The sequence below is a fragment of the Salvelinus fontinalis genome, chromosome 6 (assembly GCF_029448725.1).
Source record: "Salvelinus fontinalis isolate EN_2023a chromosome 6, ASM2944872v1, whole genome shotgun sequence".
Taxonomy (NCBI): Eukaryota; Metazoa; Chordata; class Actinopteri; order Salmoniformes; family Salmonidae; genus Salvelinus; species Salvelinus fontinalis.
In genome coordinates this window covers 19,868,569-19,888,470 of record NC_074670.1, presented here as the reverse complement: position 1 = coordinate 19,888,470, position 19,902 = coordinate 19,868,569, and the positions used below count along the sequence as shown (strand labels likewise).

The 19,902-nt window shown below is 40.6% G+C and overlaps 1 protein-coding gene across 1 annotated transcript; it reads right to left on the bottom strand.

The window, feature by feature from the left end:
• Positions 1-2,135: 2,135 nt before the first annotated feature.
• LOC129857300 (uncharacterized) lies at positions 2,136-18,673 on the bottom strand. The gene is made up of 2 exons (XM_055925409.1): positions 18,085-18,673; positions 2,136-2,801 (listed from the first exon to the last, which is right to left on the bottom strand). Exons 1-2 carry the CDS (start codon positions 18,478-18,480, stop codon positions 2,649-2,651), a joined length of 549 nt encoding a protein of 182 aa, XP_055781384.1. The 5' UTR covers positions 18,481-18,673; the 3' UTR covers positions 2,136-2,648.
• Between the last annotated feature and the right edge of the window lie 1,229 nt (positions 18,674-19,902).

The following is a 19,902-nucleotide window of genomic DNA, read 5'->3' as shown; positions in this document are numbered from 1 at the left end:
TAAAGGACACCAATAATAATAAGAAACTTGCTTGGGCCAAGAAACACGAGCAATGGACATTAGACCGGTGGAAATCTGTCCTTTGGTCTGATGAGTGTAGAGGTTAATTTCTGTATTATTAAATGAGGAGAGACAAACAAGTCAGAGTTATACTTAATCTAAATATTTATTCACTTATTAATAAGGAAAGCATGTCACACCCCACACTCAAGTGAATGATGTGAGTACTCTGCAATAACGATGGCTGGTCGACGAACCACTCTTAGATACTTTGTTGAGATCCCTGAGACAAAGAATACAAACACCTTTTATAGCAAAGATACACCCCCTTAGTCTACATGACAAACAACGGATGTGTGGAATGGGTCACAAGGTGAGACTTGATAAATGAGGAGTATCACCCAGCCAGATAGTATTTGCTATGAAGACTGTTCTTGTTGTACAGAGTTTGGCCCCAAAGACAAGGCTCTGATCTCGCCCCTGGTACTTCATAATATAGAAACATCAATTCATTCTATGGAATGCGACCTCCGAGAGAGGACAAGACCATCATTAATCAGTTGCTAGAGTCACATCTCAGAAGCTCCCCTCAGTTAACAGAGACACAATAGTTCCAACCCTATTCTGATGCATAAAACAACCATTCGATGCAATAACAGTATTATAACAATCTTGTAATTTCTCCACGATATGAGTCCAAATTTGAGATTTTTGGTTCCAACCGCAGTGTCTTTGTGAGATGATATCTGCATGTGTAGTTCCCACCTGAAGCATGGAAGAGGAGGTGTGATGATGTGTTTTTTTTAAACCAGCATAATACCACCGCATTCTGCAGCGATACGCCATCCCATCTGGTTTGCCCTTAGTGGGACAATCATATGTTTTTCAACTGGACAGTGACCCAACACACCTCCAGGCTGTGTAAAGGCTATTTGACTAAGAAGGAGAGTGATTGAGTGCTCAACCCAATTGAGATGGTTTGGGATGAGTTGGACCGCAGAGTGAAGGAAAATAAACCAAGAAGTGCTCAGCATATGTGGGAACTCCTTCAAGACTGTTGGAAAATTATTCCAGGTGAAGCTGGTTGAGAAAATTCCAAGAGTGTGCAAAGCTGTCATCAAGGCTAAGGGTGGCTACTTTGAAGAATCTAAACTCTAAAATATATTTTGATTTGTTTAACACCTTTTTGGTTACTACATGGTTTTATGTGTTATTTCATAGTTTTTGTGTCTTCACTATTATCCTACAATGTAGAAAATAGTAAAAATAAAGAAACTCTTGACTGGTACTGTAAATAATACAAATGTTAATATACATAAATCAGAGGGTAAAGAGAGAAATGTTCAGTGTTAAGATTAATCATGCTTTTTTGTTGTTGATCAATTGGACTTGGAAGTGGATTATTAGCTGTAGCCTGCCGCCAGTCAAAAGGCTTTTGATCTAAATGTGTTTGAAATCAGTGTGTGATTTATTCACCCTTTTAACTTTATTTTAAAACAAATTTGGTTTACATATCTGCATTCTTATAATGGTCTCTTCTTTTGTGTTTTCACAAACAAAAATACACGATACAAGGTAAACACTTTTCCCAACAACTACACACGTAAGAGAAGGATAAAGTTGAACCCCTTGGTAAATAGAAGAGGTGAGCGTCACTGAATATATATATATATATATATATATATATATATATATATATATATATATATATATATATATAAAATATCTAACATATAGTGTTATACATAATCTGGCAATATGTGACTATAAATTACATGGAATAGTGTGTACATTTCACCAAATGAATCAACTGTAAGGCCAAACTGGAACAGCGCTGCAATTTCTTTTGACTTCCAGGGTTAGATTAAATCCGTAGAGTAGAAGGCCATGTTCCTGCGTTTGCGGAGACTGCATTCACGGTAAACGCTGCATATGTTGACTAAATCGTAAATTACCTTTAAATTTAAATTGTGCTATACAGCGGATCTTCTGCGCTACAGTTTGAATCTAGGTCTTAGTCTCCACGGTTGTCCAAAATAAGTTGAGTTGAGTATTGCTTGTGCCATTGCTGACAGCACAGAACACTGCATTGAGCAAATTGATACATTTGTACAACAAGAAGTAAATATTTGACATTGAGTTGCAAAATGTTTATTCTTGTGAGTGGTAACCTTACTGGCACTCTGTGTATTGACATCAAGTAATACATGTCCTCTCAGACTTTAATAATAGTCTCTTTCTGCTGCATTCTCATAACATTGTCAAATCTGTCTCTAAACTCTGATATGACTTATCCATACACAGTGAATACACATACACTATCCTTTAGACATTTATTAGAAATATTCCAAAAAACTATCAGTATCCATAATTTGTTGTTTATTTATGTATATTAAACTTAAAATTAAACAGGCAAATGAATTAACAATTTAAACTATCCTGTCTGCAGGTATTTAAAAAAGTAAGTCATTAGATATATAGTTTTAAAAAAGCATGTCATAAATGTTGATGAATAAACAGCATTATGTATCTCTTTGGAAAGTGCCTGTAACTGGCACCCACTGTATGTGGTCAACATCAGGATGATTTTGGGGGCTGGGGTTGAGAGAAGCGGTGGCTGTGGTGCTAACCGGTGTTTAGGTGTCAGATCAGTGGATACTTTTGGCCAGGATGACGACGTAGACGATGTACAGGATGATGACGGTGATGCCGATACCCAGGGCGGAGTGGTTCAGTATCCGTGCTAGACGAGAACTCCTCTCAGCAACCTGCTGGTGACCCTGGTTGTTGGCGTCTCGAGTCTGAGAGCAGAGGGAGGGAGGAAGGGAGGAAGGAAGGAAGGAAGAAAGGAAAGGAGGGAGAGCTGTAATTGTTGTAATTATCATTCAGGAAAGAGAGAGTGAGAGAGAGACTTCAACGGAGAGAGTTCAACGATGATTTAGTGCCATGCTCTTATTTGATTTTAGTTATTTCAGGAGAATCAGTATTCATTCACAAACACAATGCTTAGCCAACATGGCAACTATGTCAGAAAATAAAAACCAGAGGGACATTTTTCTATCTCACTGTAGAGCATCTATAATAGAGCATATTAACACCATACTAGTGATGATATAACAACTTGAACGCTAAGCTCCTGTGGCCACACCCCAAGCAGCACTAAGTTGAAACAGCTGTGGATGAAGAACCAACTGTACCTGTGTGCAAGATTCCCTCTTGTAGCTCTCTCCCCTAGCTACAGTCTTAGGAATGGTGCTATTTTGTGAGACACTTTTTGACACCTGTTATGTTTTCTCTTGAGGGAAGAACAAGGTTTGACAGGCAATGCTAAACTTTCAGTCAACTAACTGAAGTCTCAGTGTCTTTGACTCATCACTCCTTGCCATGGACTTTACACTATAGACATCTCGGAGTAGCTGACTACCAGTCAGTATGAGTCACACACTAAGCAACAGTAAAGCTCTCAGCAAATTTTGAACAGTATGTGTGTGTCACATGTGGTCTTGGATTACTTTCTGGCTCCAAATCAGGAAGAGTCTTGTGACAAACAGGAAGTGCATGTAAAACACAAACAACAGGCATGAAAATACCCACTCTTTAGTCCATGTTTAAAAAATAACAACATGTCCTCACACCCCCCTATAAGATCGCTCCCACTCAACAGTGACTTACTCAAGTCTCAATTGAATCAACCTCCCCCTAGTCACATGACGTTGTTAACATAGCCTCCATCTGTTTCCGTCCTCTGGTGAAATATGTGAGTTGGCTTCCACAGCAGGGCGAGGGTTGACTTAAGGTTTAAGCAGAGAGGGTCTGTGTTGATTTAGGGTAGTGTGGCGTGAGAAGGCCTGCCTGCTATTGTAAACCCTCCTCCTGATTACTGACAGCTGGTTCATAATTGTTTCTACACGGCTAGCTAGAGGAGAAGGGCTCCTTGGATCTCTTAACAGTGGACAGTTGTTGTGTTTCTGAGGGTCTGTGTACTTGCGTGTCTTGAATAATTATCTGGGCACTCCACCAAACGGTTTTCTTCCATTTCCTTGAGGTTCACAATATTTCCTCCATCCCATCTGTCTGTCTGTATGCTCAGTTTGCCGTGATATTGCAACACTTGAAATACATATAGCCTATCCATTTACTAGGCTACGTCCAATTACATGAGAGATGTGCTGAGAGATGTGCGTGGTCATTTGTTGTATGGAATATGAACCCATCACAGCCAGAAAAGGTGAGGAATACTGTATATTCTGGAATACTATACTGTATATTCTGTAACACTGTGTATATTCTGTAACACTGTATATTCTGTAACACTGTATTCTGGAATACTGTATATTCTGGAACACTGTATATTCTGCAATGGTTATGAAAATAAAATAAATAGGAAACATGTTCCTATTATAAGATTCTGTTGTCTAATTAATTATTTTAGATTCTAAAAATAAAACATATGTTTTCGCTCTCCTCACTGATGGCAAATAGTTGCATTCTTGTTAATAATAAGTTTTCCTGTTGATTTGTATATATTTTTATATACCCCATTCACACAAAATACTCACTTGCAAGCTTGCAATACAGTATTTCAACCACCAGCAGATGTAAGTATGCATGGGATAAAGTTTGCAGGGAGGTGAGTACATTCTCAAGTCAAGTAAAAAAATATACAAAACTGGCACACGCACATTTTGGGATATATTTTGAATGTATGCACGGTTTATAAATGAGGCCCCAGAAACCCACTGGAAGCTTAATTCCATTCACTTACCCACGTAATAATCCATTCCTGTGTCACGCCCTGGCCTTAGTATTCTTTGTTTTCTTTATTATTTTAGTTAGGTCAGGGTGTGACATGAGGAATGTTTGTGTTTTGTTGGTTTTGGGTGATTCTATGGTAAAGGGGTTGTTGGGTGTAGTATATGGGTTTGTGTTGAGTACATGTGTCTAGCGTTGTCTATGTATGTTTAGTTGTCTAGGAGAGTCTATGGTTGCCTGAATGAGTTCCCAATTAGAGACAGCTGATTTCGGTTGTCTCTGATTGGGAGCCATATTTAGGGTAGCCATAGGCTTTCATTTGTTGTGAGTAGTTGTCTATGTTAAACGTTTGTAGCCTGTGTGTGCACATCGTTTATTTAGCTTCACGATCGTTTTCTTGTTTTGATTAGTTCGTAAGTGTGTTTGTTTCGTTTTGCCTTCTTCGTCAATAAAAGGAGATGGCTTATTTTCCTAATGCTGCGTTTTGGTCCGTCAATCCTCCACACGATCGTGACATCCTGATTTCTCCATGGGCCTCTATCAGCACTGCAGCATATTGTTCATATGACTCATCATAATATAATCTGTTGGGCCAGGCTCCTTGAAAACCACATTACATTCAATACCAACTCAATTCCAAATAAAATATACTGAACAATTAACTGAGGAGTGGTTATTCCACTCTTTTATAAAATACTGTATCTGCAATCTGGGATTTGTTCTAAGCAATGTGGGGAGTGCAATGGGATGACAAAGTGAACATTTTATTAATTGTTTATGTGGAGGATGTACAACTGAACACATTGTATTGGGGTGTCTGTGTGACCTCATGGAGAGGGAGGGGCAGGATGTGAGATGCTTGATATGTGAGAAAATCCCAAGATCGAACAGAATCAGATCATTAACGGAGTCTGTCTTTCTAATCTCTGTGACATGAAGGGCCTTCTCAGTGACAGTACAGAAATGCTGGTGAATGCGCCATTCATTGAGCGTCCCAGTGAGCATTTATATTTTTTGGGGTCGTTTAGCAGACAATCTAGAGCGACTTCGTACTGGTTCCCCATGGGAATCAAACCCAGAACCCTGGCATTGCAAGTGCCATGCTCTACCAACTTAGCCACACGGGACCACTATTGATTTACACGGTCAACAGATTTCTGCTCTTCTCTGTGACTGAAGAGAAGGTTGTCAACTTTGTTCTAAAGGCAGAAAGAATCTGATTGGTTTAGGGAAGAACAAATCCGATTGGTTTCTAAAAGTCAATGGCCGGAGTTTAACAGATGCACATCTTGAAAACATGGAGGAGGTTTGAACTGAGCATCTTGTAAATAAAAGTTTGAGTTAAAGGTTCTAACGTTTTTAAATATTTATTGTGATACAGTAGTCAGACAAATGTGACAACATCTCTTAGATACAACTAGTCTCCTGACTTGAAGCAAAGAGTAAAATGTAGCAAACTAGCAGCAACATGCTAAGATAATCAGAGCAAGCTAGCTAGATAGGCATTTAGCAACCTCTTAGCTACTTATGTTGAATTAATAGACATACAAGTAAGTCAGCTAACATTTGTTTTGTTGAAATGTTAAGTTGAAATGCAATTCTTTTTGACAGTTATGGACAGTTAAAATGCTAAGCTAAACAGAGCTAGTTGAATAGAGCTAATCTGGTTTCCTGGATGGTACTGTTGACTAACCCCATTCCGTGCAAATTTGCGCAACAGCGGCATTCAAACGAGGTTGCAATGAAAACTAATGGGACTGTAGTGACTGTGTTGGCATCAAAATCTGGGGTGTGAACTATGTTTCTATTAAAGCGTTGATTGACCTGGTAATGGCCTGATAGTATTGGAGTAAAGTTGAAAAAAACTGACCTATCCGACGCTGTACGTTAAATTGTAACGTGTCATGACATAACATACAGCATGCATAAAGCAACTCATTCTGTGTCTTACAGCTTCTCTCCACCAGGTGTAGCGCTTCTCTCGCAGTTTAAAAATAATAAAGGGACAGGGACAGGGTAAGGTCTATTGTACAACGGAAGGCATACATCTTTTGCGTCATCACCGCAAGCCATCATGCCTCTTAAAAGCCGCGACAGCCGCTGTTAAGTTCTGAAGAGAACTTTAGCGCCGCCCTTAAAAACAGATTAAAATTCGACACAAACCTTCAAATAGGTAGAGTTTTAAGTCAGAAGTTTACATACACCTTAGCCAAATACATTTAAACTCAGTTTTCACAATTTCTGACATTTAATCCCAGTAAAAATTCCCTGTCTTAGGTCAGTTAGGATCACCACTTTATTTTAAGAATGTGAAATGTCAGAATAATAGTAGAGAGAATGATTTCAGCTTTTATTTCTTTCATCACATTCCCAGTGGGTCAGACGTTTACACACACTTAATTAGTTTAAGGTAGCATTGCCTTTAAATTGTTTGACTTGGGTCAAACGTTTCGGGTATTCTTCCACAAGCTTCCCACAATAAGTTGGGTGAATTTTGGCCCATTCCTCCTGACAGAGCGGGTGTAACTGAGTCAGGTTTGTAGGCCTCCTTGCTCACACACGCTTTTTCAGTTCTGCCCACAATATTTCTATAGGATTGAGGTCAGGGCATGGACACTCCAATACCTAGACCTTGTTGTCCTTAAGCCATGTAGCCACAACTTTGAAAGTATGCTTGAGGTCATTGTCCATTTGGAAGATCCATTTGCGACCAAGCTTTACCTTCCTGACTGATGTCTTGAGATGGTGCTTCAATATATAAATACATTTGATTTGATATATCCACAGAATTTTCCTTCCTCGTGATGCCATCTATTTTGTGAAGTGCACCAGTCTCTCCTGCGCAAAGCACCCTCACAACATGATGCTGCCACCCCCGTGCTTCACGGTTGGGATGATGTTCTTCGGCTTGCAAGCCTACCCCTTTTTCCTCCAAACATAACGATGGTCATTATGGCCAAACAGTTCTATTTTTGTTTCATCAGACCAGAGGACATTTCTCCAAAAAGTCCGATCTTTGTCTCCATGCGCAGTTGCAAACCATAGTCTGGCTTTTTTTGGTGGTTTTGGAGCAGTGACTTCTTCCTTGCTGAGCGGCCTTTCAGGTTGTGTCGATATAAGACTTGTTTTACTGTGGATATAGATACTTTTGTACCTGTTTCCTCCAGCATCTTCACAAGGTCCTTTGCAGTTGTTCTGGGATTGATTTGCACTTTTCGCACCAAAGTACGTTCATCTTTAGGAAACAGAACGCGTCTCCTTCCTGAGCGGTATGACGGCTGCGTGGTCCAATGGTGTTTATACTTGCGTACTATTGTTTGTACAGATGAACGTGCTACCTTCAGGCGTTTGGATATTGCTCCCAATCATGAACCAGACTTGTTGAGGTCTACAATTTTTTCCTGAGGTCTTGGCTGATTTCTTTTTATTTTCCCATGATGTCATGCAAAGAGGCACTGAGTTTGAAGGTAGGCCTTGAAATACATCCACAGGTACACCTCCAATTGACTCAAATGATGTCAATTAGCCTATCAGAAGCTTCTAAAGCCATGACATCATTTTCTGGAATTTTCCAAGCTGTTTAAAGGCACAGTCAACTTAGTGTATGTAAACTTCTGACCCACTGGAATTGTGATACAGTGAATCATAAGTTAAATAATCTGTCTGTAAACAATTGTTGGAAAAATTACTTGTTTCATGCACAAAGTAGATGTCCTAACCGACTTGCCAAAACTATAGTTTGTTAACAAGAAATTTGTGGAGTGGTTGAAAAACGAGTTTTAATGACTCCAACGTAAGTGTATGTAAACTTCCGACTTCAACTGTACTGTATGTAATGACACATTATATAAATTCTTTATAGTGTTTCATTTACATTTTAGAGGTGATAAGATTGACAGATCGGGTGAAGAAATCTGTTTCCGCACACAGCTTATCTCCCCCTTTCCCTATCTCGCAGTACGTTTTGCTTCCCCACCCGTCATTTTTAAAAAGACCCGACGGAGCTCATTGCCTTCTTCAATCATGCAGAGGCGGGCAGCATGAAGGCCTCGTCATTGATTTTGCTGAAAACGGGAGAAATTGTGCTTAGAATGGTATTCATATTACAGTTGACCTGGAAGTATTATTTTTGGGGGGTATTCACGAGCACACACACACTATAGCTTATTTCTGCTCTCTGATAATAACCTCTTGTCCGCCATGTTAGAAAGGCCCCACTGTGTGAATGTTGAATTGCCAAGAGGCAGAATCCTGTTGCCCTCCCCTCCCCCGGCCTGTACTCCTATTGACCCTCCCACAGGCCTTTCCCTTCCTCCTACTCCTCCCAGACAACCTGGCGCAAATCCCAAACACAACAGATTTCAAACACAATGCGACTCCCCCTCTCGTGTGTCAGGCCAGGAAAAACATGCTGAAATGTGGAAAGTCCTATAAATCACGACATAACAATATCCTGTATAGATCTCGAACTAACCTAAAACAATCCAAACTCAATAAAATAGGGAATGCAACTAACCTACAGTGCATTCGGGAAATATTCAGACCCCTTCACTTTTTCCACATTTAGTTACATTACAGCCTTATTCTAAAATGGATTAAATAAGGAGATGACTGTGGACTACAGGAAAAGGAGGTCCGAGCACACCCCCATTCTCATCGACGGGCTGTAGTGGAGCAGGTTGAGAGCTTAAATGCCTTGGTGTCCACATCACCAACAAACTAACATGGTCCAAGCACACCAAGACGTGAAGAGGGCACAACAAAACCTATTCCCCCTCAGGAGACTGAAAAGATTTGGCATGGGTCCTGAGATCCTCAAAAGGCTCTACAGCTGCACTATCGAGAGCATCCTGACTGGTTGCATCACCGCCTGGTAAGGCAACTGCTCGGCCTCTGACCGCAGAGGGTAGTGCATATGGCCCAGTACATCACTGGGGCTAAGCTTCCTGCCATCCAGGACCTCTATACCAGGCGGTGTCAGAGGAAGGCCCTAAACCGTGTCAAAGACTCCAGCCACACCAGTCATAGACTGTTCTCTCTGCTACCACATGGCAAGCGGTACCGGAACGCCAAATCTAGGTCCAAGAGGCATCTAAACAGCTTCTACCCCCAAGCCATAAGACTCCGAACATCTAATCAAATGGCTATCCAGACTATTTGCACTGCCCCCCCTTTACACCGCTGCTAATCTCTGTTATTATTTATGCATAGTCACTTCCCACAGTTGACAGTGCATGTCAGAGCAAAAACCAAGCCACGAGGTCAAAGGAATTGTATGTAGAGTTCCAAGACAAGATTGTGTCGAGGCACAGATCTGGGGAAGGGTACCAAAACATTTCTGCAGCAATGAGGGCCCTGAGAACACAGTGGCCTCCATCATTCTCAAATGGAAGAAGTTTGGAACCCCCAAGACTCTTCCTAGAACTGGCCGCCCGGCCAAACTGAACAATCGGGGGAGAAGGGCCTAGGTCAGTGAGGTGACCAAGAACCCGATGTTCACTCTGACAGAGCTCCTCTGTGGAGATGGGAGAATCTTCCAGAAGGACAACCATCTCTGCAGCACTCCCCCAATCAGGCCTTTATGGTAGAGTGGCCAGTTAAAGGCACATGACAGCCCGCTTGGAGTTTGCCAAAAGGCACCTAAAGGACCTTCAGACCATAAGAAACAAGATTCTCTGGTCTGATGAAACCAAGATTGAACTCTTTGGCCTGAATGCCAAGCGTCACATCTTGAGGAAAGCTATCACAATCCCTACGCTGAAGCACGGTGTCGGTAGCATCATGCTGTGGGGGTGTTTTATCAGTGACAGGGACTGGGAGACTAGTCAGGATCGAGGGAAAGATGAATGGAGCAAAGTACAGCGAGATCCTTGATGAAAACCTGCTCCAGAGGGCTCAAGACCACAGACTGGGGCGAAGGTTCACCTTCCAACAGGACAACGACCATGAGCACACAGCCAAGACAATGCAGGAGTAGCTTTGGAACAAGTCTCTGAATGTCCTTGAGTGGCCCAGCCAGAGCCCGGACTTGAACCTGATCGAACATCTCTGCAGAGACCTGAAAATAGCTGTGCAGCAACGCTCCCCATCCAACCTGATGTAACAGATGTATAGTGTACTCTCCATGCGTTGTGTTTTCTAATAATAAATCACTTCGGCCAGTGGTCCCAGTTGAGCATCATTTATTTCTGCTGTTGTTAAATGGGAAACAGCACGTTAGTTGTGCAGGGCTTAACAGTGTTGATGGCTGTCGATGGCAAAATCCCTTGCATCACATTTTCATACTGGGAAGACCTGACGTTCGCGATCTCCCCCTATCTGCAAGTGGGGCCAATCACAACACCCCTTATTGTCATCAGAATTGAACTATCCAATAAGAATGCTTGAACATCAAATACACATTTCTTTAGAGGCAAGTGGAAACATAACCAACCCTGTTACATTGACAGAGCTTGAGAGGATCTGCAGAGAAGAATGGGAGAAACTCCCCAAATGCGGTTGTGCCAAGCTTGTAGCATCATACCCAAGAAGACTCGAGGCTGTAAGCGCTGCCAACAGTGCTTCAACAAAGGACTGAGTAAAGGGTCTGAATACTTATGTAAATGTGATTTTTTTCAGTTTTTTATTTGTAATAAATTTGCAACAAATTCAGTTTTTCATTTGTCATTATGGGTTATTGTGTGTAGATTGATGGGGATTTTTTTTGAATCCATTTTAGAATGACGCTATATTGTAACAAATTGTGGAAAAAGTTAAGGGGTCTGATTTACTTTCCAAATGCACTGTATGTAATCCAAGGGAATCATTTCCACAACAGTAGCCGGCAGGAAATAGGAAGTCATAATTTCACCAGCTTTCCCATACAGGACATAACTCCATTTCTTTTTACATTTATTTTTGAGGAAGAAACAATGTACCGTAACACATTTTTTTTAGAACATACATTTTCCTAGATACATAACGTATCTCTCCCTGTCTGGGAATAGTTTTCACCTTTATTTAACTAGGCAAGTCAGTTAAGAACAAATTCTTATTTTCAATGACAGCCTAGGAACAGTGGGTTAACTGCCTTGTTCAGGGGCAGAACAATAGATTTTTACTTTGTCAGCTCAGGGAATCGATCTAGCAACCTTTCGGTTACTAGTCCAATGCTCTAACCACTAGGCAACCTGCCACCCCAGGATTGGCTGGTGCTGTACTCTATGTGAGTGGGCATTAAGTCTATGTGCCAGTCAGACAGTGCTGCTGACTGGGAGACACAGAAAATAAAACTGTGTTTGCAGTCTGGCTGGTCACCTCTGTACGCAGTGCCACGCCAAACACTGGCAATTAGCAGCTTGCCGCAACTGAGGCAAGGTGGGAAGGGCTCGGTGTGGGATAGTCATGCCCAAGCTTCCTGGCAGAGCGTCAAGTAGCCTCTTAGCGAGATAATACACCACTTACCCATTACCGTATGTCTCCTCCAGGCCTGAACTGGGTGTGGTCATGCCTACTCCCGGTCTCCCGCTCCCATTGTCAAGCACACCTGGACTTCATCAGCACCTTGATTACTTCCCCTTTATTTAGGCCTCTGTCATCAGGCAGTATTGGTTTGTTTTCATTCACGGTCTGTACGCTTCTCATGTTTTGTCGATCTTCATTATTAAACTCACCTTCTGCACCTGGTTCCTGACTCCCGCCGCATACATGACTAGTGCTCAACTGTTGCACGATTTCTATTCTAGTTAGTTTAACACAGGTTTCCTTCAGTGTTGTGTTGATAAAAAATGCCCAAATGCCTTGAGAGTCAACTATTTGGATGAGATGGGTTCCCATTATCTCTGGCGAAAACCAAACAATGCATTCCACAGTAAGAACCTCATACCAAAGGTCAAGCATGGGGGTGGTAGTGTGACGGTTTGGGGATGCTTTGCTGCTTCAGGACCTGGACCACTTACCTTAATAGAAAGAACCATGAATTCTGCTCTGTATCAGAGAATTCTACAGGAGAATGTCAGGCCATCCGTCTGTGAGCTGAAGCTGAAGTGCAGCTGGGTCATGCAGCAAGGCAATGATCCAAAACACACAATCAAGTCTACATGAAAATGGTTAAAAAGCTGCAAAATGTACGTTTTGGCATGGCCTAGTCAAAGTCCAAAACTAATACCAATTGAGATTTTGTGGCAGAACTTGAAACGAGCAGTTCATGCTTAAAAACCCACAAATATCACTGAGTTAAAGTAGTTCTGCGCGCAAGAAAAATTCCTCCACAGCGATGTGAGGGACTGATCAACAACTACAAGAAGCATCTGGTTGCAGTCATTACAGCTAAAGGTGGCAGAACCAGTTATTGAGTGTAAGGGAGATTACATTTTCACACAGGGAAATTTGGTGATGCGTAACTTTGTTAATTAAATAAATAAAATAAGAATACATTTTTCTTATTCGTAAACTCAGGTTCCCTTTATCTAATATTAGGTTAGGATTGAAGATCTGATAACATTCAGTATTAAAAATATGCAAAAATATAGAACATCTGAAAGGGGGAAAACACTTTTTCACGGCACTATAGAATTTTCAGTATGGAAAAGGAAAGCTGGTAAAATAAAAGTGAAAAACTCTCCAGAAAAGTACAAAGGACCATAACAGATTATCGAATAGCATGTCCAGGTAAACTGCTCCTATTTGTAAGGAATGAGGGATTCCATAACGGATTAAAGACCCACTTGAAATATTTGTTTGTTCCCTACATGTAACCACAAGGAAATTAACCAGATACATTTCAGGTCGTTTGCTCATGATTATGCTGCATGGGACAAAATAAAACAAAATAAATAAATAAATAAAAATGAAAGTGTTTACTAGCTAAGTGAACATGTCATACAACCTGCATTGTGTCTGTCTCCCTAACTCTACTCAACTCTGTTTATGTTAGCCCGGGGTTACCTCATCAAAAAGAGGGATAGTGTTACTGTAAAGTGTGAAGAAGTTGCAAAATGATGGCCTTAATGTCCTCGTGGCAAGCTAACATTCTCACAGGTGATGTCAAGTTCTGTTTTAGGGCATGCTCACCACTCACTCCATTCCAGCCATTATTGTGAGCCATCCTCACTTCAGCAGCCTCCGGTGAATTGCCCACTAGGTAATAGATAGTCTGTATGATCAGTCATTTCAATGTAAGCTCTCTGGGTTAAAGACCTGAAAACAGCACACCTCCAATAAATCTGTATCTATGCTGTAAAAAGCAGAAACAGGACACCTGCAGTGGTGTTTATGCTTGGAGAACACTCCATCTCCGTGTCTGATTCAGTCTACTATATTAGTACGGGATGGTTGAGCAATGTAGGTTAATGTGGGTGGCAGGTAGCCTAGTGGTTAGAGCATTGGACTAGTAACCGAATGGTTGCAAGATCGAATCGCTGTCCTGACAAGGTAAAAATCTGCCCCTGAACAAGGCAGTTAAACTCACTGTTCCTAGGCTGTCATTGAAAATAAGAATTTGTTCTTAACTGACTTGGCTAGTTGAAAAAAGACTGTGATTAGCATGAGGTTGTAAGTAACAATAACATTTCCCAGGACATAGACATATCTGATATGGGCAGAAAGCTTCAATTCTTGTTAGTCTAACTGCACTGTCCAACTTACAGTAGCTATTACAGTGAAATAATACCATGCTATTGTTTGAGGCGAGTGCACAGTTATGAACTGGAAAATGTATTAATAAACCAATTAGGCACAGTTGGGCAGTCTTGATACATTTTGAACAGAAATGCAATGGTTCATTGAATCAGTCTAAAACTTTCCACATACACTGCTGTCATCTAGTGGCCAAAATCTAAATTGTGTCTAACCTGGAATAGTACATTATGGCCATTCTCTTGCATTTCAAAGATGACACTTCTATTTTTTTTTTATGCATGTTTTTTTTCTTTGTATTATCTTTTACCAGATCTAATGTGTTATAATCTCCTACATTAATTTCACATTTCAACAAACTTCAAAGTGTTTCCTTTCAAATGGTACCAAGAATATACATATCCTTGCTTCAGGTCCTGAGCTACAGGCGGTTAGATTTGGGTATGTCATTTTAGGTGAAAATAGAAAAAAAGGAACCAATCCTTAAGAGTTTTAAAGCATCAGATCAAACCTATGTCTGACAGATTGATTCCAGAGTATCGTCTGGATGCTTTCATGCTATCTGTCCCCAGATAGCCTTTTCAGTTGTGTAAACCTGGAAAGAAATTGTGGAAATAATAGTCTGTTGTTTGTGTTGATACCCAAAAGATAAGGAGGCATGAATTTGTTTTTACAATGACTTTAGGGTATTACGAATCCGCTCTGGTGGCTTCAGTTTAGGAGAAAATTAAACTGAACTTTATGGCAGTGAGTCATGGATATGAGATTATAAGAGCATACCAAAATGATTCAGTCTGTGATGTGGGTCGTTCCACCAAAAATGCTTTAAACCTAATTTTAACGTTCTGTCATAATGAGCACATGTTCAACTTAATAAAAAACATGTTTTCTCACCTCTAGGTAATAAAAAACAATAAATGCTATTGTACGTGCTGTAAGAATATTTTAAGATAAATACACAACGCAGAGGACTAAAGGTCAAGAGGGAATTAACGATCAATGGAAATAGTTGTTTTTCTGTAATAGGGAATCATTGATTAATGGGCCAGAGACCTGGGAGGAATGTCAGCCCGGGACTCATAGCTACATGTGGCAAGTTTTAATTGGTCCGAATTGTCTATACATTGAGCCTGAAACGAGATACTTGTTATTTGGCCATTGATCCAATTTTACTGCAAGGAATTCTAATTGGTCAACCACAGGCTAGGGTTGGGTTATAGATTACATCCTGTCTCTTTGTTCTGTGGAGAATCACTGAGAACAGTGAAGAAGGAACATCTGTCATCTACTTTCCAGCATAACAACTATGATGTGTTCTCTTTGAATAAATATATATTTTCTCCCCCTGATTTGCTTTGGGGTCAGTGTTATTGAAGAATAACATCAACCGCTATCAGTTCCTATTAATATACTTTAAGTGCCAACAGGTAGGATCGCAACACTGTTGATCAGCCATAAATTCCCTTGTTACAGGGGAGATGGAAGTTTGCTGTGTTCAACGGGGGGCAATTGAATGTAAGCTTCACAATGTTTATTATTATTGTGAAAACATGTCTAGCCTGTCTATCTATGTGTAACAGGTTTGACCTGTTTGTTATGCTCAACCCACTCAGTTTTCTACCACAAAACACCAGAATATTTACAAAAAGAGTAGAACCAGCTCACCTGCTTTTACACTATGATTTGACTATTAGATGTTCAATGTTTCTTTTGAAAATAATATTTAAAAAGGAATATTTTCACCATATTTAAACAAGAGTTCAGTTGACGTAGCAGGGTTGACCTATAAATGAGGGACAGGTTGTTGTTTTCTCCCCTTAAAATGACCCACTAATCACAAAATAAATAATAATATACAGAAATGACATTGTGAAAGTAACAAAATAATTAATGGTGATAAGGGTGGAAAGTTGGCGTTAAGTGGGTTAAAATGCATAGAGGGGCATCTCAAAATGTGTCAAAATGCAGAATATTTGCACTTTAGCAAGTCTTTATTTATATATAAAATCAGATTTATTGAAAATTCCATGTGGCCTTTATTAAAACCAGTTAAATGTAATCGAAAATGTAGTCTGCATCATCCCCAAAAGTAATTATTTATCATGAGAGAGCCATAAACAATAACTAGTAATCCTACATACTCAAAGAAATGTTAACATCTCACCTTTCTGGTAAAAATAGTTGCTGATATGAAGTACAAATATGAAATATCTTACAGTATATAATAGCCCTTGACTTGCCCAGGAGAGGAGGAACTTTACTGAGCGATTATGTCTATGATGGATGTGGATGAAGTCAATTCACCAGCACATTGTTCAACCTCAGTTGATGTTGTTATTACATTAGAAGTCATCCACTAGGTTTTGATACTTGATAAAAAGCCACTGTCTCATTGTGAAATAAAGATGCCCATAATAACATCTTCAACCTCCTTTCTCTCTTTACCAGGCTTTGACCCGGATGTTTCCACCATTACCCACATTGATCTATATGAGTCATACCCGGTCAACAATTAGCTCTCTATCCTGATGTGCGTTTGTAATCCCAGTAAGTAAGTAAAGAGACTTGCAATGTGCACACTGCCTACAAAATGAGGTGGAAACTGAGCTGCACATCCTAACCTCCTGCCAAATGTATGACCATATTAGAGACACACATTTCCCTCAGATTACACAGATCCACAAAGAATTTGAAAACAAATCCACAGTGTGCAATCTGTGAAATACCACATTGTGCAATCACAGAGGCAAGATTTGTGACCTGTTGCCAAAAGAAAAGGGCAACCAGTGAAAAGCAATATATTTACGTTTTATTTATTTTCCCTTTTGTACTTTAACTATTTGCACATCATTACAACACTGTATATAGACATAATGACATTTGAAACGTCTTTATTCTTTTGGAACTTTTGTAAGTGTAATGTCCACTGTACATTTTTTGTTTATTTGTGGTTTGTGGTTTATTATCTATTTAACTTGCTTTGGCAATGTAAACATATGTTTCCCATGCCAATAAAGCCCCTTAAATTGAAATTGACTTGGGGCTTGTAGAGATAGCTCAGGGTTTCCAGCCCTTTCCTACCCCTCTTCTCAGTGTGGCTGTCCATTCGAGGGTGAGGTTTGGCAAAGGACAAGGGAGAGGGTTGTTGGAGTTCTCCTTTTGCCTTTTGCGATTTGATAATCCCAGAATACCTTTTACATTTTGAATACCACCTCCTCTTACGTCACTCACACAGTCAAGTCACCCGCATGTTTAACCACCCATATTTAACCACACATTTTTAACCACCCATATTCCGGGAAGGGTCCCTCCCTTTCTTACACACACTCTCCCCAATTCCCGCTTCGTACTCCATCTCCCCTCCCCCGATCCCCTCAAACCACCATATCCTGAGGACCTTATTCAAAACAGAACTCAAGACTGTGAGACACCGACAGTGTTAGGCCAAAACTATCACAAACATGTCCCTCTCTCCAGCTATGCAGCCCTCCACCAAGTAGAGAGAGAGAGAGAGAGACCGTTATTTAAACAAAACCGGTAACTGGGTTTCTTAGATAACGCTAAAAAAAAGACCAGAGTGAGAAATACACTACTGACTACTCTACAAAATGAAAAAAGTTATGTTCCGTGAATTATTTGGGATACATATCTACTGGAAACACATTAGTCTACATTACATTTGAATGTTCTTAAAACAGCAATAAAAGTCCCACTCACCGAGATGGAGTAGATAAGTGCAGCGATGCCAAGTGGCAGGCAGCAGCACAGCATGGTGAAAATGGAGTAGCCCAGGTAGTCTGGCAGAGGGTAAGGCAGAGCTCCATGGGTCACAAACACCGTAGGCTGGACTGTGACGGTGGACTGGTGGTACTCTCCCTGGGGGTACTGTCCCTGGGGGTATGGCTGGCCGTAAGGGGCCCCAGGAGCTCCCCCATACTGGGGCGGTGGTGCGTAGCCCTGGGGATTGGCGGGGTAGCCTGCTGGTACAGGGTATCCTGTGTTGGGGTACTGGGGGTGGTCCTGGTAGGGTGGAGGAGCTGGTTGTCCCATCCCAGACTTCTCATCTGGGTTCCAGCCTGGTGGTGGGGCGTTTGGCATCTTGTTGGGATCCATTTTTTTGTGCTGTTGGTGATTTGTTTCCCTTTTATCTTACTTTTCTCTTTCTTTATTTTGTGCCTCTCAATCTCTCTAAGTGTTCTTCTGTGTCTTCTTCTGTGTCTCTCTGCCTAAATGGTCTGCCTGCCTACAAGCTGTGTAAAGCAAGCAATTACGTTCTCTCTACCCCTCCCCTGGCAGCTCATTATGTTTAGAGGAGGCCTGTGTGGGTGAGCTGACAGGGAAGGGTTAGGGGTGGGGAAAGACTGAGTAGCTGACTGGAGTCAAATAACAAGTCCAGCAGCCAGGCAAATGCTGTCCATCTAATGCAGAGGTACCGTAGCCTGGATAGGAGTTGTGCGCAACCCCATGGTGATATTTTGAACTACACCAGTAACAGTCACATTGAATTATTGTACTTATTGATGACTCTTCAGTGCAAATATTCAAATACTTATTTTTATTTGTTATGATGTAAAACTGTATATTTGATACTGTAATAAGGTAAAACTATAACAAAAGTGATGCTTAAAGTATTTGTTTATGGTAAGTGAACACAGGAAAAAAACAGCAAAGACTGTTGATTGAAGAATAATAAGAAAAAGTAACAAAGATAATGCAACAAATGACAAGGCAATAAGATTTACATTTAAGTCATTTAGCAGACGCTCTTATCCAGAGCGACTTACAAAGATAATGTAACATATGATAATGTAACAAGATTATGTATCATAATGATAATATAACAAGATAACGCAACAAACAATAATACAACAAGATAATGTAGCATCGATAATGTAACAAGATAATGTAATATAATTTTGAAATAGCAAGACAATGTCACAAATTATAATGTAACAATATAATGTAACATAAATGACAATGCAACAAGACAATGTGTCATGCCCTGACCATAGTTTGCTTTGTATGTTTCTATGTTTTGTTTGGTCAGGGTATGATGTGAGTGGGCATTCTATGTTGTATGTCTAGTTTGTCTGTTTCTATGTGTTTGGCCTGATATGGTTCTCAATCAGAGGCAGGTGTCAGTCGTTGTCTCTGATTGGGAGCCATATTTAGGTCGCCTGTTTTGTCATTGTGGGTTGTGGGTGATTGTTCCTGTTTCCTGTGTCTCTGTGTATGTCACAAGACAGGACTGTTTCGTTTCTTGTTATTCTCGTTCATCGTTAGTTTGTTGTTTTGTTCGAGTATTCGGTTTTCATTAAAAGGAATATGAGTACTCACTACGCTGCATCTTGGTCCTCCTCTCTTTCTCCTAACGATGAGCGTTACACAATGGAACATTATGATAATGCGTCAAAATAATGTAACATAGGCGATAACGCAATAAGATAATGTAACATAAATAGATAGATCCAGTGTGGCGGCCAAATAGATCCAGTCGGCCTGCTGGCCAGATAGGACAGGACAGAGGGCCAGATG

Coding starts and splice junctions, on each gene's coding strand:
- LOC129857300 (XM_055925409.1), bottom strand. CDS start 18,480: ATGGATCCCAACAAGATGCCAAACGCCCCACCACCAGGCTGGAACCCA. Junction 2,802..18,084: donor CACTTATCTACTCCATCTCG/GTGAGTGGGACT, acceptor CTCTGCTCTCAG/ACTCGAGACGCCAACAACCA.